Genomic DNA, 20,609 nt, shown 5'->3' with positions numbered 1-20,609 from the left:
CCTCTCTTGGTAAGACAAGGTCTTTTGTATTGCCTGAGAGACTCGGTAGCGTAATGCAGAAGTTACATAACAGGTAGCTAAACTACAGGTATCAAAATCAAGGCCCTGGGGTTACATCTGGACCGATTTAATGTGGCCCGTCAAGGGTTATATATACATACACATACAATGTATTTAATTTTTTGAATGATCTATTTTAAAAAACATCACTCAAGTGTCCAGTAGAGGTCAGAATTGAAACATTTTAAACTAAAGCAATGCAAACCATACTTTGGGGGAAAAAAATACTTTTTGCAGGCAACATTATTGATTACATCAACATTTGTTAGTTCAGGTTAGTTCAAGTGTGCTAAAACAAATCGACTCATTGCAACGTGATGGCGTCCATTCTTTCAATGCAATGCAGGGAACATTTTTTTGTCCTATTTGGAGAAATTATTAATTGAATGTTTACATGCTGTAAGTATCTTGATTGTTTAGAATTATAAAAAGGTGAACAGCAATTTCTGACAAGGTTAATGATTATTTTAAATGAATTCTAACATGATTCCTTGCCAGTGTGATAAATGGACTTTAACTGTAACATATGCTGAGAGAACAAATAGAGGCACTGCACAAAAAATACAACTCCAATATTAGTATGTCCTTCCCCAGATTCACATCTGATTAATGAAGTCATCATTTTATAACTTTAATAACTTTTGCAACATTAAGCATAGCTAATTTTAGAATCATAACTCAACATTTAGGACTAATATGACTAGTCCTGATTTTTTAAAATACTGTAGTCATATTTATTTATAGCTAAAAAGTACAAATGAAAGGAAGCTAGGTCTTGTGTGAGGTTACTCAATTTTGCACCTCCAGAAGTTTGTGCCTGCCCTTTCTCCTCCTTATCCTAGACTGGGCCTCAGATAGTCCACGCCCCATGGACCACATCCTATAAGAGGCTAAAATCAGACGGAGGTGCAGAGTGAAGGGTAAGCAGTATCGTCAGCGGGCATCATGAGATCATTCATTTGGGGACTGGCCTGTGTCATTAGCATCCTGATCTCAGGAAGCTTGGGAAAGGTATCACCACAGATGTCCCCAAGGGTCAATGGCAGCTTGGAGAATGTCACATCTACTGAGCAAGCCTCTGAGGAAGCACGAAGCATTGAAATTTCCCAAGAGGTCCAAAAGGCAGACCAAAGCGTTCGGAGGTTGCCTCGACAGGATGCACGCAACAACTACCTGCCTCAGGGACGGCGGAACCTCATCTCAGCAAGTACGTTTTCATTTATTTTTATTCATTTATTATTATTGTTTATTTTTTTACCATCTCTTGCATATTTGCTGCTTATTGCATGTTTGTTTTCTTAAAATATTGTTACGTTACAATTTGGCATGAAGTGCTTTACTGTATACAGTGTTTTTCTGTTCTTTTGCATGATCTTTCTTCTCTTCATGGCATGAGTCAAACCTGAGCTTCTGCTGCTCTAACACACCTTCCTCTACCCTTTCCCTCTTTCAAAAGCTGCTGACACTAATTCCAGGTTTTATCGCTATCGGCCCTCTCATCAGCAACACAAAGCAGAAAAGCATCATGCTTCTCAGCTGTATGCTCAACATCCCAATTCTCCTGTATCCAGCAGAAGTGCCACAGGTACCCAAAATTAGAATGTAGCGTTGTCGACCAACACAATTGCTTGTGGTATTTTTTCTTGTTATCACTCGTTGTCCGTTCCAGACTCCGCTCGTGCTCTTTTGTGTCTGGATCTTGCATGCAAAGCCAACATTTGAGGTTGAATTCATACAACCCAAATGTTTGGAACTAATGCTTCATATTGTCTGAAATTTTTTTATAAAAGCAAACATTACGTATTCCCTTGTCCTGTTTTTTTTAACATGTTTGTTTTTTCCTTCAAATGTTTTCCAGTAACGTCGTCATCAAACTGCAAGAACCGGCCAATAGATTTGGTTTTTATCGTCGACAGCTCCCGCAGCGTACGCCCCGCCGAGTTTGAAAAGGCCAAGGAGTTCTTGATAGACATGGTGGACACCCTGGAGATTGGCTCCGATGCCACCCGAGTGGGCCTGGTCAATTATGCCAGCACAGTGAAGATTGAGTTTTATCTGAACACCTATTTTGACAAGCAAGCCTTAAAACATGCATTGGCCCGCGTTGAGCCTCTGGCTTCCGGCACCATGACTGGCGTAGCCATTAAGGCGGCCATGGATAAAGCCTTTGTTGCAGAGGCGGGGGCCCGAATCGGCTCCACCAGCATCGCCAAAGTGGCCATTATACTAACAGATGGGAGACCCCAGGACCAGGTGGAAGAGGTGTCAGCGGCAGCTCGGGCGTCCGGCATTGAAATCTATGCGGTGGGAGTAGACCGAGCAGATCTGGACTCACTCCGCCTCATGGCCAGCCAGCCTCTAGAGGACCACGTCTTCTACGTGGAGACGTACGGTGTCATAGAGAAGCTGACTGGCAAATTTAGGGAAACCTTATGTGGTAAGGATGATCTGGAAAGTGTGGATATTGGTGGTTTGGAAATAACACAAACTGACAGGGAAGACGGTTACGGGATAAAAAATGAGAATGACCATAAAACAAAACACGGTATGTCAGATTTATCCCTCTTGATCAAGACTGTGATTATTAATGGGCAGCGCCATATTGTACAAGGCTCCATTTAAAGCTCAACAGTCTTCCTCTTTGTTAATTTCAAAAGGGCAAGGTAAGCGTTTGGACGGTCCTCCTGAAATGTTCACTAACAGACACACATGCTATTGTACTTCAATGCATTCATTATGTACAATGGGCCCAAGTACTAACCATCCTCCAGAAGAAGACGACGCTAGGATCACTCCTGGATCCGGCAATTTGGGGAACTTTAAAGCGGTCCGAACGGAATATGATGCTGCCTGTTAGTTTTCACAGCCTGTGCTGCTCTTGGCAAAGTGAGCTGCAGGTTTTGCCGCGTGCCCTTACTCATGCCCTGCTCATGCTCACGCTAAGCTGTGCAGGAATTAAACTCCGGCTGCTGCATTTTTTAAATCAGCCTTAATGGCTAATCCTGCCAGGCCAAATCTGTGTTTACTTAAGGTTTTACTTGAAAACTAATCTTTTATAAAATACCAAAAGCCATTGAAGTCCTCTTCCAAATTCCTTGAATTCATTTTTCAAAATAGTTTCAGCAAATTTGATGGGACCAAGTGTTGTGGGTATTATTGTTATTTGTTGTGTTAATGTTCATTAATATCCAATATGGCGATCAACGATGCCATAGATTAAGTTGTTTGTTAATCATATCAAACATCTGACCAGCCCAGCCGCTTATTAGCACCATAAATTCATGTGAGTGCTGCTACGAATTGTGAAATGGGGAAAAGACAGGCTTGATTATGTTCAAATTGACAAAAGAAAAGAAATATCAAAATAGCCAAATTGTCATTCCATAATGTAGCAGCACTCAAAATTGGTTGCTCACGCAAGTCGCTCTGCTTCCTTTGTGGTGGCGGGATTTGCTTGCGGGGGGGGGGGGGGGGGGGGTTGCATGGATTTGCATGTTTTGGGTGGGGCTGGGGTCATGTCAAATGTCTGTGTCAAATTTGACACTAACTATCTGTTGCATGTCTTTGCTGGTGAGATGGTGAAATCTCCAAAGCAACATCACCAATTTGCATGACTAATACTTATGATTGACTAATAAATACTAACTCTGAGTATAAAATCAACAGGATTTAAGCCAATCAGACATTTTCTTTCAGGAGTGGACGCATGCGCTCGCGGGCATAATTGCCAGCAGCTCTGCGTCAGCAACGGTAACTCTTACAACTGCCAGTGTTGGGCTGGTTACGTCTTGAACGCAGACAAGAGGACGTGTTCACGTAAGACTCTTCACATTTCAATGCTTGATTCAAAACAACCAGTCACAACGTGAGACCATCTCATTGCAGGTCTGGACGCATGTGCCCGAGGACACGACTGCCAACATGTTTGTGTCAACAGCGGTGACTCTTACGTCTGCAGATGCGCATTGGGATACGTCCTGAATGCAGACCAGAAAACTTGCTCACGTAAGTACATCATATTAGGTTTGATATCTTCTGGATGGCCAAATTTGCTGTCTTCTATTTCCTGCTGACCTCGACAGTTTCTGTGCATCATTTTTGACACCCCAAATAAGAGCTATTGGTTTCTATTGGCGTCATGACATGCAAATCATTGGCGTCGGGGGAATTTGCCCCACGTCTCGTTCCAGGTTCAGATCCGTGCGCTGATGGACACGAATGCCAACACATTTGTATTGACAATGGCGACTCTTACATCTGTAAATGTCATCCTGGATACACATTGAATCCAGACAAAAAAACATGCTCACGTAAGAACTTTTGATTTTAGACATGGAGATGCATCTCAGGTTTGCCTGCCTTCAAGTGAATTTGAAATACAACGGCAATGATTTGTTCGGTTCCGTCCGTCACTGAGGTGAGCATTTATGTTGCAGGTATCATAACGGATCCGTGTGCCAGAGGTAATGACTGCCAACAAATCTGTGTCAACAATGGCAATTCCTATTACTGCAGATGTCAAGTAGGATACGTACTCAACGTGGATCGGAAAACGTGCTCACGTAAGAAACTGGGAACACGTCACTTTTTTTGCATTCCTCAACTGAGCACTTGAAGTTGTCTTTTTCCCAGGTCCGGACGCTTGTTCTCTTGGACACAACTGCGAGCATAATTGTGTCAACAGCGGAGATTCGTACATTTGCACGTGTCATGCGGGATATGTTTTGAATGCAGATGGGAGAACATGCTCACGTAAGAAACTCTTTGTCATTTATGAAGTGAGAATTTCACAATTCATATGGGTTCCTCAACTTGAAGTTGGGCTGTCTTTTTTCCAGGTCCAGATGCTTGTGCTCTTGGACACAGCTGCCAGCACATTTGTGTCAACAGCGGAGATTCGTACATTTGCAAATGTCGTACGGGATACGTTTTGAACGCAGATCGGAGAACGTGCTCACGTAAGAAACTGCTTTTCATTTATGAAGTGAAGATTTGATACGTCATATGGTTTCCTCAAATGAGCCCTTTAAGTTGTGGTGTCTTTTTTCCAGGTCCGGATGCTTGTGCTCTTGGACACAACTGCCAGCATATTTGCCTCAATAGCGGAGATTCGTACATTTGCAAGTGTCGTACGGGATACGTTTTGAATGCAGATGGGAGAACGTGCTCACGTAAGAAACTGTCAAGACTGTCACTTTTTTCATATGAAGTGATGAGCACTTGAGTTCCTTAGAAGCTGGAGTGTGTCTTTTCCAGGTCCGGATGCTTGTGCTCTCGGACACAACTGCCAGCACATTTGTGTCAACAGCGGAGATTCGTTCATTTGCAAGTGCCGCACGGGATACGTTTTGAATACAGATCGGAGAACGTGCTCACGTAAGAACGTTTTCTTTTTCAACATGCAGCACTGTTACGAGATCTAAACTTTTGCTGCACATTCACCAGTCACACAATTGGTCACTATGTGTATCACAATTGCTAATTGACACAATCAAATGGATATTTTATTCAACAATATGTTGAGTACCGTTTGTATTTTGCATGATTTTTGTTTGTAAGTTGCACATGAGGGGGACACGACTGGACAATTTGACAGTGTTTGTCTTTTTGCAGTCCTGAAGAAGTGAGCAGTTTGCTGAAGCCATGACTACAATGTCCCAGCGCCACTTTATGGAGATTTTAGCACTGCTCCATAATGAAGTGGACACTAGGACTTTTGTGGTGTGACCTCATAGAGAAGACTTTAGCATTGGATTAAACTTTCTTTTTTTTTTTCCTAGCAATTTTTACAAACGTGAACTGCATTTTTAAATGATGTATTAACATGCAGTAGCCATTCAAAATGAATACTTTCAAACAGAATCTCCTAATCTAATGAATAGGATCATGTGATCATGATTGTTTCTTACCCATTCCATCGAAATGATTTTTAATATCCTGATAACTCTTGATTATTGTTTGCAGAGGCTTAAAAAGAACTGGGCTGTGTCATGTGTTTCTCTATCACGCACCCGCTGCACGACGTATTACAAGTCGACGCTGCTTTGACTGCTCATACTTTTCAAATTCTTTCAGAAGAAATGAGGAGTGAAATAACGCAAGATGCCTGCAAGTGTGAAGCTCAGATACTGTTCCAGAAAAAAGTGCAGACGACCATTCAAGACCTGACCCGAAGACATATCCTTTTGTCATCTCGTAGTTTTAAGAATGTTCTGCACTGCTTTACCTCTCCAGTTGTTTCCAGTTGTACTTTCTTAACTGTTAATCCACTGGATGACCTTTCAGAACGAATGAACCAGATTGAGGACCAGCAGCAGTATTAAGAGCTGCGATGATGTCACGGGAGCAGCGTAGAATTTGTAAACTTGATTCTTTTGTAACTTTCCAGTGGAATTATTTGAGGTCATAGAAAAAGACACTAATAGCACTTTGGTTTTATATTAAAACCCATTCATTGTTTTTTGAGCAGGTTTATTCTCAGAGGTCCACATCTGTGAGCAGAACATTGTCATTGTTGATGATTGTTCTCCTCCATTGGATCACAGCAATACTAAACCGAGAAAAGATCAAGTTGCATGTAGATGGCCTGCCTGTACATGGCTCAGTTACAGAATACTTATGGTGCATTTCTTCTGTCTCTTGTCAACTTTAGAATAAGTTTCGATATATAGTTTAGTTTTATTTATGGCTGAAGTTAAGGTAGACATTTAAAGGCGAAAGGCTGAACTTTTATTATCATCAGCCCTGTTCAATTGTTTATGTAACCTCTTCAAAGTATGCTCATTGTAAGTACTGTATTTTCTGCTTTTGTCTCTTAGATGGTTGTGAAGAATTTAGGATTTTGTACTGATTATATGTAAACTGATGCCATGTACAAGAAATGTTTTAGTGACTTGGTGTTATTGGTGCTTCTTGAATAAATATTCTTAAACCATTTATCATCATGAATTATTTGTGCGTCTCTGACATGCAATTTAGAAAAAAACACCCTCTTCTAATTCTTGCTCGTAAATACAAATCATTTTGTTGCTCATAAAACTACAAGTACCAGCAACATGGGGGCAAAAACTACAACTCCCAGAAACACACCGCGCAGTGTACGGTTGCTACGGGCGACAGGAAAAGGCTACAGCGTCCATGCTACAGCTTGGGGGAAAACGTAACAAAACAGTTGAGTTTGGACCCATTTCTCATGCATTGCAAGTGACGTCATAAAAGTAATTATTGAAGATGATCGGATCATGTCTTTTGTGTTTCGTAAACGCTCAGTTTGTTTGCATCTACTTCGTCGTGCTAGCTTAGCTAGTAGCTACCGTTCCACGATTGCAGAAATGAAGAAAAAATGAGCATGTCGAGGTCGAATTATCTTCATTCAGACATTTTTGCAAATGTATATTATGCAGCTTTCGGTGGTCCTCTTTCCGATCGAATGTCGTGCATTGCAACTACCGTCTTGTTCTTATGATCATGATTTGCACCGATCTGCCACGGTAAATGAATATTCAGCTTTTGCAATCCGAATTTTGATACGTCAGAGTTCAAAAATATAAACAACATGAATTTCGGTGCAGTACAGTCAACCACAATAATAAAAACGCTATTTAATCAATAACAATCTGAAATAATCATAACTGAAAAGGGTGCAGCGCTTGTCATAATTTGGAAGTGGTTAAAAAAGATCCATTGTAATGTTTTTTTTTCTTGTTGACGCCTGCCAGCTTGCCACACACTAAGATATAAAGAGGCTTCAAAAGGAGACCATGTTTATCTACCTCAGCAAGAAGGTGAGCGCTTACACTGAGAGTGGAAGAAATAAAAGCACAGGCTAATATAACAGATGTTTTGTCTTTTTAGATTGCTATTCCCAACAGTATTCACTTGAAATGTGTCTCTTGGAACAAAGATCAGGGCTTTATTGCCTGTGGAGGGGATGATGGCCTCTTAAAAGTGCTCAAACTTGAAACTCAGACAGGTATGATTCTTGCAACCTGCAGTACATTTTGAGCCCCCCCCCCCCCTTTTTTTTTTTTAACAATGTGCGCTATGCTTAACTTGTCAAAGCAGCCAAAGAGCAAAGTATTCCGTTTGTTGTTCACTTGCACGTTGCAAATCGACATTTAACATGCGATTAAGTTGCTTTTTGAGACTGTTATGCAAGATCCCTGTGATTGAGATTTTAGATTTTGCCAAACAATAGTTCACACAGTGTACAAGAAATCTTTTAAAACTCACCGAAAGCTTTTGGGTGCTTTCCGGGCACCTCTGTATCAGTCCCTGTAAGTACAACTGGTACCACCTCGTTCATTCCAAACAGACAAACAATAGTGAGACTCAATTCAGAAAGTATTGATGCTGACTTGGCTCCCCTTTTCTTTTCTTTTCTTTTCTTCCCCCACGTGACAGATGATGCCAAACTTAAGGGTCTTGCTGCACCCAGTAATTTGTCAATGAACCAGACTTTGGGAGGGCACAGTGGTGAGTCAACATTAGACCCAACCAAGCGGATGATGTGAGTGGGAAACGATAACACCATCTCTGGTCCATTATCAGGTGCTGTACAAGTAGTCACTTGGAACGAACAGCACGAAAAACTAACAACCAGTGACCAGAATGGACTCATCATTGTATGGATGCTGTACAAAGGTGTGCGTGTAGCTTTTTCTGATAACCTGATGATTATGGAGTTGTACTCAATCATCTTTTCTCATTTCTTCTTTTTCCAAGGCGCATGGTACGAGGAAATGATCAATAATCGGAATAAATCGGTGGTGAGGAGCATGAGTTGGAATGCTGATGGTCAAAAGATCTGCATTGTGTATGAAGATGGGGCTGTCATTGTTGGATCTGTGGATGGTAATAAAACGTTTTCAAATACAACACATACTTTGTTTTGGCAAAATCGGTGTAGCGTAAAATCCCAATTTGTCACATGACAGGGATTGTTTTGTTCCCATACTTGTGTGAGAATATGAGTTTGGATTAAGACCTTTTTTTTTTTTCTCCGTAGGTAACCGGATTTGGGGAAAGGAGCTGAAGGGAAATCAGCTTGCACATGTGGCATGGTCTCCAGACAGCAAGGTCTTGCTTTTTGGCATGGCCAACGGGGAAGTTCAAATCTTTGACAACCATGGCAATTTCATTGTGAGTATATAAACACAGCATATAAAGTGGGCCTGGATATCTTTGTGAACCCGGCGATACGATACGTTCCTCGATACACAATATGATTATCAATATTTTGAGCACACCCGGCAGAATCTCAGATTGTAAGCCCTCTGCCTTTTCCGTTTGTGAGCGTAAAAGTAGAAACACTGCAGTGCATGCACACATGGCGGCTGTGGAAGCTGTCATCTCACATGGCCTTGTGAAGCCAGCTCACCAGTTGACACGAGAGGAAGAGCAAATATTCAGGCCAAACAACATCTTTGAACAGACTTGAATTTTGTTGATGTTGATGCTCCACCCGTAAGATGAAAAATAATCAACTCACGTGTTTTACACCGGATTGGTTTGAAACCCTAACCTTGTGTCCAAAGTCAGTGGTGTTACCCAATAAGCTCTTCAGACCGCACAAATCCAATATTTAACCCAATCCACTGGGTCAAAATAATTAACCCAATTGGGTAGCGACCCCGCGGTTGGATTTGAATGATCCAGCACTTCATAAATTTGATTGTTAGTGCTAAAATGATCCTTGAATTCAAAGACTTTTTGTAGCCTGTATGTTTTTGCTAATCTTCAATCTTTTATTTTTCAGATGAAACTGACCATCAGCTGTCTGACTAACGTGACAGGAGCAATTAGAATAGCAGGTATCCACTGGTACTCAGGAACAGGCGGTTACGTCGAACCCGACTGCCCGTGTCTCGCTATCTGCTTTCAAAATGGAAGGTGTCAGATTATGCGCTACGAGACGGATGAAAGTAAGGCGCTCAAGCACAAAGACCGCAGATCTTTTTGCAGTTTGTAATGGTGACAATGAGTTATGCTGTTTTTTTTTTTTCTTCTTCTGCAGACCCTGTGTGTATTGACACCACGATGAATGTGGTCAGTATTCAGTGGAACCATTGCGGTAGTGTGCTGGCAGTGGCCGGTTCCCTCAGAGCTTTGAACTCAGACGTAGAAATCAACGTGGTGCAGTTTTATACACCTTTCGGAGAGGTGAGGACAACACGCTATTTCCGAGACAATTGCAATAAGCTTAGATGCCCCCTACGTGTTGATTTTCCCACAGCACTTGAGAACCTTGAAAGTACCTGGGAAACAGATGACAGGAGTTGCTTGGGAAGGAGGAGGCCTGCGGATCAGCCTGGCTGTCGATTCCTACATTTATTTTGCTAATATCAGACCAGATTACAAGGTAAACTAGTTCTATCCCTTCTAGCAACCTCCAAGTAAAGATGAAACTGAGCATCTCTTTGTTTTTGTTTGTTTTTCTGACCAGTGGGGCTATTGTTGCAGCACAGTAGTCTATGCCTTCACAAAGCCAGAGCGTCAAGATTATTGTGTGGTTTTCTGGGACACTAAAAACAATGAAAAATGTGTCAAGTATGTCAAGAGCCTCATGTCCATCACCACATCAGGGGACTTCTGCACCCTGGCCAGCAAGGCCGATGACACCCAGCTCCAGGTACAGCTTAAAAAAAACACCTGTGCTAGACCTAAATGAATTTGTTAGATTAATATATTTTATCAAGTAGTATGCCTTAGAAAATGTTGATTCTGAAAGGAAAGGTTGTGCCGCTAATATGTTTGGGTGGACTCATTTATGTTGAGCACTAAGCAGCTTTTACTTATTCTTTGGCATGCAGGGAAACGCTGAGCCAGACACCGAGAGTCATGCAAAGGTAATGTCACGCAAAATAAAAGCATATAATAAAGAATATAAGTTAACTTGTTGCAACAATTGCTGTTTTTCAGTATGTCCTTATTCTTTGCAACTCAATCGGGACTCCATTGGACTCCAAGTACATCGATATATGTGAGTTCTTTTGAGTGTTTTGTAACTTGAAATCACCCAAAGAGCAGGATGTTGATTAATGACTTCAAGTCAACGTTAGAGCTCGCACCTCGCGTATGGAAAAGAAAAAAAAAAGTGGCCGTCGCTCCGTCTCCTGCCGCCCACAATCCCAACTCTCACCGGCTCGCAGCAGTCTGTGGCCAATAGTCAATGAGGAGTGGGCGTCCCAAATTTTCAACATTCCCTTTCTGCGTGGCATTGCTGACTGTTTGCTGATGAGCCCAAGCCAAAAGTTCAAAGTCTGGACATTTGAAAGGCGCTCGTCAAAAATAGCTCAATCCATGAAGCAGCTCTTTCTGTTTTTCTGTTGTTGTTTTTTTTTTGCATGTGACAATGTTAGCTCAAATATATAGCACCGGCTAAACAAATATTTCCACATGTACTTCTCCGAATAAAACTGCCCACTAATTGTTTCCTTGATTAGGTCCATTGTTCGTGACCATGACCAGGACACATGTGATCGCTGCATCTAAAGAGGCTTTTTACTTGTGGCAATACAGAGTAGCAAATAAATTAACTGCCTTGGAGATCAACCAAGTAACCAGAACTAAGAAAGAGGGAAGGGAAAGGTGAGTTTATTTATTGATTTCTATTTTTTCTTACAGCACCGTCAATGTGTATCTTGAAAAGATGGCCTCGGGTTTACCTAATACACTCGTGCCAAGACTGACGGTACATACCAAGCTAGTCATGGAAAGTTACAGGAAGGCAAGATAACCACACACCTCCAGTCTGGGAGGCACTGTCTGAAATCTGAATAGAATTCATTCATCTTCATCCACTGCCACAGAGACTCCAGACAGTCACCTCAGTGCAAGCGTCTGATTTGCTCTCACTTCCTGTCTTTTTTTTTTTAGGCTGTATCACATTGACAGCAGTCCAACTGGAGTCAATGACAATGGAGAGGACTTTGCAAAAGCCTTCACAGTAAGTGACATTGGGCCTCATTCATCAGTAAACCATTCTTCTTCCACTTAAAATAGTTGTGCGCTGAATGTAAAGGTTTATTAAAATTTGCAACAACAAAAAAATCCCATCAAAAGTGCATTCATGTGTACTTGTACTTTTTTTTGAAGGCAACGAGAGATCCCATATGTTGCATCACAGCAACGGATAATACTTTGATGATGGTAGGTGCATCTCTGCTTTGGCTACAATTCACCCAATAATATTAAATGGCATCCACGACCCAGGAGAAACCAAAAGTGCCCTACAATCTTTACAAGTAAACGTAATTTGACCTCTGAACCCTTGAACGTCCAATTGTTCAGTGTTTCGGTCATCTTTGAACAACTTTTTTTCTCCTCACAAGTCGATAAAGGGCAAAGTTCACGTGTTTGATCCATAAATCGACTGCTTCATGGTTCAACAGTCAGTGCCATCTAACAACTGGTTCATGAAGCGAATTTGAAGCTTCATTTCCCCATCACTGCTGATATCACTGACTAATATTTGCGTGTGCGTTCCAGGGCCGCGAATCAGGTCTTATCCACAGATATAGCCTGCCGAATGTTGTTCTCATCCAGAAATACACCATGAACAGAGCCCATCATCTTTCTTTAAACTGCAACTCCAGGCAAGCTCTGATTGTAGTTGCTGCGCAAGAAATATTTTGACTGCGCACCGATTTCGTCAGAACTAACCGCTCTTTATTTCCTTCAGTCGACTGGCCGTTATTGACATCTCAGGCGTGCTAACTTTGCTGGACATGGAGATTCAGGCGTCCTCAGGCGATGCCCCTGGCAATCCGGTCTCAGGTGGGGATCCATCAAAGCTTGAACGCAAAGATGTTTGGGATATGAAGTGGGCAAAGGACAACCCTGATCTGTTTGCCATGATGGAAAAGACCAGGATGTATGTCTTCAGGAATTTAGACCCAGAGGTGAGTAACTGATTGCTTTTATCTATGATGAGTTTATGGTTCCTCCTAATTACTGTTCTGTTTGTCCTTTGGGAGCACAGGAACCCATTCAAACATCTGGATATATCTGCAGCTTTGAGGACCTGGAAATCAAATCTGTCCTGCTTGATGAAATCATGAAGGTAAAAAAAAATTGATTGTTCTGCTCATCAGTAATTTTACATGTCTCAACTCTTTGGACCTCTACCAATATACCAATCATTTAAATGTGGACCGGGTCTATACAGGACCCAGAGAAACCCAATAAAGACAATCTCATCAACTTTGAAATCCGTTCTTTGAGAGACAGCCGCGCTCTCATTGAAAAAGTGGGAATCACGGATGCTTCGCAGTTCATTGAGGATAATCCACACCCAAGACTCTGGTGAATATAATCATGACATTAAATGTATTTATTGTACATGATTGTTAATTTGACAAAATTCCAAATATAGAAATATATACTAATCCATGGCTTATGCCTTTCATGGACACGCCAGGCGTCTGCTGGCTGAGGCGGCGCTCCAACAACTGGACTTGAAGACGGCTGAGCAGGCATTCGTCCGCTGCAAAGACAACCAGGGCATTGAGTTTGTCAAGCGGCTGGGCAACCTGCAGAGTGAGCCCATGAAACAGGCGGAGGTGGCGGCTTACTTCAGCAGCTTTGAGGAGGCCGAGCGCATGTACTTGGACATGGACCGCAGGTACAGTATGTTTGTTGGAGTAAGACATTTTTACCTCCTCTTTATTTGATTATATTGTCTGATATCCACTTCCAGGGACCTCGCTATTAGTCTTCGGATGAAATTGGGAGACTGGTTCAGAGTGCTCCAGCTGCTTAAAACTGGCTCTGGGGACTGTGATGACACTCTCCTGGAGCAGGCCTACAATGCGATCGGAGACTACTTTGCTGACAGACAAAAATGGTACTGGCAATTTGAAAGAATTTGCTTTTTAGTGTTCTCACAATGTGTTTTGGTTAACTATAACGTAATTGAGTCAAAGCGTTGGCTTCTTCCTCTTTGAAGGGTCAACGCGGTGCAGTACTACGTTCAAGGGCGCCACCAGGAGAAGTTAGCAGAATGCTACTACATGTTGGAGGACTATGAGAACCTTGAGAAGTTGACCAATTCGCTACCAGAAAATCATAAGCTTTTGCCGGTAAGACAAATGTGAAGGCCAGACTTTGCACAAATATTTGGAGTGATGGACATTTGCCACTCTGATGCTGTAGGAGATTGGCCAGATGTTTACCACCGTGGGCATGTGTGAACAAGCCGTGAATGCTTACCTTAAATGCAACCAGGCCAAGGCTGCTGTTGACACATGTGTCCATCTGAACCAGGTGAGAGACGCCCGCCCAGCCCACTCTGGCTTCTTGCTGTCCTCCCACATACGTCCGCTTGATGAGTGATATCTCGTCCGGCCGTGCGAATGCTGCCCTTGCACATTGCCGCTAAAATGCTCGATCGATGAAGTGTGGATATAGATGGAGAATGTCAAATAATATAAAGTCTTCTTCTATTTCAGTGGAACAAAGCAGTGGAACTTGCCAGAAACCATAATATGAGGGAGATTAAACCTCTTCTGTCCAAATACGCTTCACATCTTCTTGAGAAGAACAAAATACTAGAGGCAGTAGAATTGTATCAGAAGGCTCACCATTTTCTGGATGCAGCTAAACTCATGTTTAAGGTATGCGCAGGTGTAATTGTTGTGAAAAAGTATTTGTTGGTGTGAAAATCCAGAAGATGCCCAGTGTGGCCATCTCTCAATAATGCTTTTGTGCGGTTTGTTCCCAGATAGCAGATGAGGAGGCCAAGAAAAGGACTCGCCCGCTGCGGGTGAAGAAGCTGTATGTGCTGGCTGCTCGGCTGGTAGAAAACCATCAAGAGCAGAAGAAGACGTTGCAACAGAGTAAAGCAAAGGGCAAGAAGTCAGAGGTAGAAAAATACATTTTTTTTAATCATTGTTTTGGAATTCCATGTCAAAATGTGACCCCATGGTTTATTATCAGGCAACATTTGCACTCGCCGGACTCCTCGAGGAAGACACCACGCCTTCGGACAATCGCGTTCTCGACAACGCGTGGCGAGGAGCGGAGGCGTATCACTTTTTCTTGCTCGCTCAAAGGCAGCTGTATGAAGGCTACACGGAGAATGCCATGCACACAGGTAAACAATAAGGTTCTCCTCGTCTGCGCACTTTATTCTGGATGCTGCCTTTCAAGGAAAAAGATCAGACAGTCTGACTTAAAGAGTAGCAATGCGTAAAAGGCCACTTGCCTGCTAGATTGTGGAAAGGTGAAGTTCATGTTACCTATCAGGAGGATGAGAAAATTTCATCTTGACAAGGCATGGAACAAAAAAAAATAAAAAATAAGATGGAACTTTTGCTATCATCACAATCAAGCCAAAGCGGCTTAGTTAATATTGACATCATGTTTCAAGCCCTTCATCTCCGCGAATATGAGGACATCATCCCTGCGGTGGAGATCTACTCCCTCCTCGCCATCTGCTCATCGGCCAGCCGGGCCTTCGGGACGTGCTCGCAGGCCTTCATCAAGCTGGAGGCCTTGGAGAGCGTGGACCCGGAGCAGCGGCTGCTCTATGAGGACTTGGCCTTGGAGATCTTCACCAAGCACGTGCCAAAAGACAGCCGCAGGCTGGAGCTCGACGTGGAAGGGTGAGAAAACCAAAAGTCTGTCTTATGATCTGATCCAGCTCTTTCCGTTCTTTGCATTTTCTTGTGTTACTCTTTCTGTCTTTACAGGACGTCAGAAAAGTTACCCACCTGCATAGTGAGCGGTCTTCCTATTCAGGACCGGCAGTTGTGGATGTGCAGTGTGTGCAAGCACTGTGCTCAAAGCAACGAGATCAGTAAATATAACTTCTGCCCGCTTTGTCACTCGAGTGTGGGCTGAATCTTTTTTCACAACTTTTGTCACTCAAATTTTCACCCGAGAGACTCAATTATATTTTTTTATTCATTATATGATGTATCGCAGCTTCATTTTTCTTTTTCTCCTTTTCAAACTTTGATCACAGGTGGCTTCAGAGTGTACAAAGAAATTGACTTTTTGATCCACGATTCATGAATGACAATACCAGTCACGGGCAATGAATAATTGTACAATAATGCAATGTAAATATGCTTTGTTAGAATGGAAACAAACCTCAATTGACATTTATTTCTTAAATACAGTAATGTATATACTATTATAGCTCTTTTATATAAAAATGAAATGATCAGACAAACGGAATCAATATTGAATTTGCTCTTTTTGCATCTGTTGTCCGTCTGACACTGCTTACTCTAATTTCTCACTGCACTGTCCCATCTCAAACGGCCCTTGGGTGCTATCTGCTGGCAGGAGATGGTCGCTACTGTATATTCACCGCCGAATATCACAGTTCAACGTGCTTTTATTGTCTTAGCGTCCGCAATATTTGGTGCACACACTTAAATTTGCATTTGGTGATGTGTCCATGCACTAAATATGCACTGTGTCTTATGAAGTGCTGCCTCCATGAGTGAAAATGCTTTTGCGGTGAACCTCGTTGTTTGTCATTTGCAAATTCAGACATTTGCTCACTCAATCACTAATTGCTTTTGTGCTCAGGGCAAAATGATAAAAATATTTTGGCGTCATCTCATGACATCTTAGTGCTAATGAGGCACGTATAAGTGAATTGAGGAGCTTTACTTCAACAAAGGTACCACACATACAACCCCCCCCCCCTTTTGTCATGATGGCTACGCCCCTGCGGATATGTGAGTCATGCGTAATAGATACTTGACTTGAGCTTGAGGCTCTTATTGAGCACAAACATCCTCTTGACCAAAGTGACACTTGCACCTTCAACATGCACAGGTAAGATGCAACCATTTCTACCATGTTTAATCGGGATAACCAAACTTTTAGGATGTGCGGCATCATCATATGTTCTAATATTGAGATTCAAAATGATTCAATGCTTTCACTCTGAGTGACATGCTGTGGAAATCTTTCACCTTGGAATGTTGTTCACTGCAATATGAGCGTTTTTGCTGTGGGGTAACTTAATCCATGTTCAGTCGACAATGTTCTTGGTGACTGTTCGACAAGCACCATATCACGCCCTGTTTGTACTCTCGAAAAGATGTGCCCTCTTTGAACTTAAGGGTCCTTCTGCAATTGGAGGACATGTTATGTCCCAATGCATAACATTTCAAATAGTCCCTGTGCAAAATTCAATAATGTGGGCATGTTGTGCAAAGTTAAGCTATCCTGAATGTAATTTAGTAGCTCTCGTAAGAATGATCGTAAATATGATTAAAAAAATCTGTTCCTTCCTCTCCATCATCAACTTGGGCCAACAGAAAAATTAAGTTTGAAATCTTTGATTTTTGTTGACGATATGTTGGGTTATCTATCACCTGTTCTTTAAACAGAAACCCCGAAATGGTTCATTTATTGGACCAAAAAATGTGTCCGCCTCGATTGTTTATCAATTTTGGAATCGGTACGGTAACTGTATGTACTGACCTAGTTTGTTTTTTTTAATCATCACGATCCTGTCAGTTTGTGCTTAAAGCATGTCACTCGGGTTAGGTGACAAACAGAGGCACACTAATTGTGTGTGTGTGTGTGTGTGTGTGTGTGTGTGTGTGTGTCTGTGTATGTGTAGTTAGGCAGTTCTCTGACACTCTCCTGCAGAACAAGCAAGCATCTTGTATTACACGATGGTGTACGGACAGATCCTTCACAAATGCGCCCCCAATGATTGCTTCATCGTGGTCAACGTCGGAGGTTTCCGGCAGAGGCTGGAGCATGATGTTCTCCAACGTTTCCCTCACACCCGCCTAGCACGTCTCCTCTGCTGTAGCTCCCCAGAAGCCATCCTGGAGCTCTGCGATGACTTTGTTCCCACAGAAATGGAGTATTATTTTGACCGCAATCCAATTTTTTTCTGTTATGTCCTTAATTTTTACCTGACGGGCAAAATGCACCTGGTAGACGGTTTGTGCGTGCTGTCCTTCCGCCAAGAGATCGAGTATTGGGGCATCAAGGATGGCCATCTGGACTCGTGCTGTTGCGAAAAATTCCAAGAACTTCTGGATCAGACTGAGGATCTGCGCTGGGATGAGGAGAGCGTTGACCTTCACAGCACCGGCTCATGCGATGAAGTGATTTCTGAAGTTGATTTGTTTGACGGCACCTGGTGCGCGGACGTCCGTCGCAACGTTTGGCTCCGACTCGAGAATCCAACGTACTCGGCCTCGGCCAAAGCGATTGCCGTCGCATCTTTGACTGTGGTTCTGGTCTCCATAGTGGCCATGTGTGTCCACAGCATTCCAGACTTCCGTCAGGTGGACCAAAACGATAGAGAGGTTGAACATCCGGGCCTGGCCTTCTTCGAGAACCTTTGCGTCCTCTTCTTTTCCGCAGAGTTTCTCCTCCGTCTGGCGGTGGCACCATCGGCCAGGAAGTTCTTGCGCAGCCCTCTCAACGTTATCGACTTGCTGTCCATCACGCCTTTCTACGTGACCTTGGCTTGGGATTTAGGCCCGGTGGCCGAAGATGACAACTCGGAGTTGGAGAACGTGGGCAAAGTGATGCAGATCTTGAAACTCATGCGACTGTTCCGCATCCTCAAACTGGCCCGCCACTCGGCCGGCCTGCGCTCTCTCGGCGCCACGCTGCGACACAGCGGCCGTGAGGTGGGACTCCTGGGGCTTTTCTTGTTTGTAGGAATCTCCACCTTCTCCGCCCTCATGTACTCTGTGGAGAAGGAGGCTGAGGAGTCGGAGCTGCAGACTATCCCCATTGGCTGGTGGTGGGCCACCATTAGCATGACAACGGTGGGCTACGGGGACACTGTTCCTGTTACTCTCGCAGGGAAGCTCATAGGAACTCTGTGCATTCTCTCTGGGTTGCTTATTGTGGCTTTGCCCATCACCAACATCTTCAATAAGTTCTTGACCTTCTACCAGAAGCAAGAAGACAGACAGCTTTTGAAATCAACAAGCAGCGATTGAATGGAAGGTTTGACATTATGTGTAGGTGGAGGTCATTAGTTTTGTCTGTGTCTGTGTGCTCGCCCCTCCCTTCCTGTGTCTACTCTCAACCTATGTACAAATGACAGTCACCTGCCTCTCGTTACCTGTCGCGTATATAAGTTCCGTCTGCGTGACACGCCCCTGTTTGATTGTTTGCGTCTGATGTCTTCACGTCTGATGTCTTTTCGGTTCCGTTCTTTGCCACGTCTGATGTCTTTTTGGTTCCGTTCTTTGCCACGTCTGTTTCAGTTTGCCAATTCCTGCCTGTCTGTTCCCCCTCATCTTCTCTTGCAACTCTCTTTTCCCTTCAATAAATCATATGGTCGCCCTGCTCCATTCCGCTCCATGACAGAACCTTATGAGAAGGACACAGCAGTATGCCAAAATAAGGATTTGATGTGCTTGAAATTGGGGGCCGAGCGGTTAGCGCATCCACCTGGCAGTTTCTATGTGTGCCCTGTGATTGGCCGGCGACCAGTTAGCAGTATACCTCTCTACGATCAGCCCAAATAAACAAAGGGATCGAAACCCTGACTTGGAACCCGGAGTGTAAGGAGTACCTGAAATAGGTATCGCCCAGCGCCACAAGACAGAGAGCAGACTGCCATCTCCTCGGGTCGTGCGTTGTATGGGACAGAGGAGATGGCTTCATCTGCCCCAAGTGGCGAGACCAGGATACCTTGCGGTGTTAACGAATGGTCTTTGCTGCTTAGGGGGTAAGTATGCGGCCCCCCTGGGTTCCTACTCCTGGAACAAAGCACGCAGGGTGTGGTGGTCCAGAGCGGCAGGACCTTGAACGTGGCTCAGTCTTCTATGAGGGTAGCCTCACCCACACAACAGCCCATGACTGCAATACACACGTGTAGGTTGACCAAAATGGCCAATTGGAGGACTTTGAAATTCTTAGCCCTAATATTCAACATCCCCTGGTCCAGCTTAGGTGTCCAGGCCGAGGATGCACCGGGACCTAGGTTTGGAAGATATAGAAAGTCAGCCTGCGTTTTGAAGATAGCAAGCCGTTTGGAAGGATATCAACCAGATTGGCGACCCCAACCTTAACCTTGACCTTTGAATTGACTTGCGTGTGAAAAGTCCCATGGAAAGTAAAGCCGCCTTGCCTTACTCCTTTCTGCCTCTTGACGGCAAAAGTCAGCTAAACGCTTCCTTTCAGTACTTTTTGTATGTATGTGTGGGAATGGAGTTAAAGACAGGTCAACCTAGATATGTTTGCAAAGCTGTCTAAGAAAGAATGTGCTACAACCTATCACCCCTGCTGATCTTTTGCGCTCAAGTGTTATCTATTCATGTGTCTTGTTTTCCCATGGCTGTATTTGCTTCCAATTCCTCTGTCCAATAAGTTCAAGCAAAGGTGTGCTAATCAACTGCAGTTCTGTGCATATTAATCCTTAAATAGAGGCTAAAGTAAAATACTTTATCATCTTGAGAAATGAGCAAGTTGTGTTTTGAGTTTTGTTACTGGATGATGAAGAGGTGGTGATGTCAGAGTTGGATCTTTTGACTGCAGCATTGCGAAAGGACTGCATCAGTGCTCAGGTGCAAAGTTATTGTCACTTACTGTGCCCTTAT

General features: G+C 43.3%; 3 protein-coding genes across 6 annotated transcripts; all 3 read left to right on the top strand.

The window, feature by feature from the left end:
- The first annotated feature begins 784 nt into the window (after positions 1-784).
- LOC125980515 (matrilin-3-like) lies at positions 785-6,996 on the top strand. 4 transcript variants are annotated; one of them, XM_049739737.2, is made up of 13 exons: positions 785-1,267; positions 1,517-1,645; positions 1,919-2,497; positions 3,757-3,876; positions 3,946-4,065; positions 4,251-4,370; positions 4,497-4,622; positions 4,693-4,812; positions 4,899-5,018; positions 5,112-5,231; positions 5,317-5,436; positions 6,139-6,237; positions 6,331-6,996. In XM_049739737.2, exons 1-13 carry the CDS (start codon positions 1,006-1,008, stop codon positions 6,381-6,383), a joined length of 2,088 nt encoding a protein of 695 aa, XP_049595694.1. In that variant the 5' UTR covers positions 785-1,005; the 3' UTR covers positions 6,384-6,996. The 4 variants fall into 4 exon arrangements, with proteins under 4 accessions (XP_049595694.1, XP_049595695.1, XP_049595693.1 ...); XM_049739736.2 differs by having other exon boundaries at positions 885-1,267; positions 6,136-6,237; XM_049739738.2 differs by lacking the exon at positions 4,251-4,370 and having other exon boundaries at positions 884-1,267; positions 6,136-6,237.
- A 141-nt stretch (positions 6,997-7,137) lies between these two features.
- wdr35 (WD repeat domain 35) lies at positions 7,138-16,063 on the top strand. Its single transcript, XM_049739735.1, has 29 exons — positions 7,138-7,230; positions 7,779-7,844; positions 7,915-8,032; positions 8,464-8,535; positions 8,611-8,703; positions 8,785-8,913; positions 9,068-9,201; positions 9,818-9,983; positions 10,076-10,221; positions 10,295-10,420; positions 10,505-10,690; positions 10,872-10,907; positions 10,981-11,041; positions 11,505-11,649; positions 11,938-12,007; positions 12,157-12,210; positions 12,550-12,656; positions 12,743-12,962; positions 13,043-13,123; positions 13,229-13,365; positions 13,481-13,684; positions 13,760-13,906; positions 14,009-14,141; positions 14,215-14,325; positions 14,511-14,675; positions 14,783-14,923; positions 14,998-15,154; positions 15,431-15,665; positions 15,753-16,063. Exons 2-29 carry the CDS (start codon positions 7,821-7,823, stop codon positions 15,901-15,903), a joined length of 3,549 nt encoding a protein of 1,182 aa, XP_049595692.1. The 5' UTR covers positions 7,138-7,230; positions 7,779-7,820; the 3' UTR covers positions 15,904-16,063.
- Positions 16,064-16,374: 311 nt separating this feature from the next.
- LOC125980513 (potassium voltage-gated channel subfamily S member 3-like) lies at positions 16,375-19,353 on the top strand. Its single transcript, XM_049739734.2, has one exon. It carries the CDS (start codon positions 17,706-17,708, stop codon positions 18,999-19,001), a length of 1,296 nt encoding a protein of 431 aa, XP_049595691.1. The 5' UTR covers positions 16,375-17,705; the 3' UTR covers positions 19,002-19,353.
- The last annotated feature ends 1,256 nt before the right edge of the window (positions 19,354-20,609 follow it).

The sequence above is a fragment of the Syngnathus scovelli genome, chromosome 14, assembly GCF_024217435.2.
Source record: "Syngnathus scovelli strain Florida chromosome 14, RoL_Ssco_1.2, whole genome shotgun sequence".
Taxonomy (NCBI): Eukaryota; Metazoa; Chordata; class Actinopteri; order Syngnathiformes; family Syngnathidae; genus Syngnathus; species Syngnathus scovelli.
Note: the sequence above shows the minus strand (reverse complement) of the source record. Positions and strands in the feature narration are given on the sequence as shown.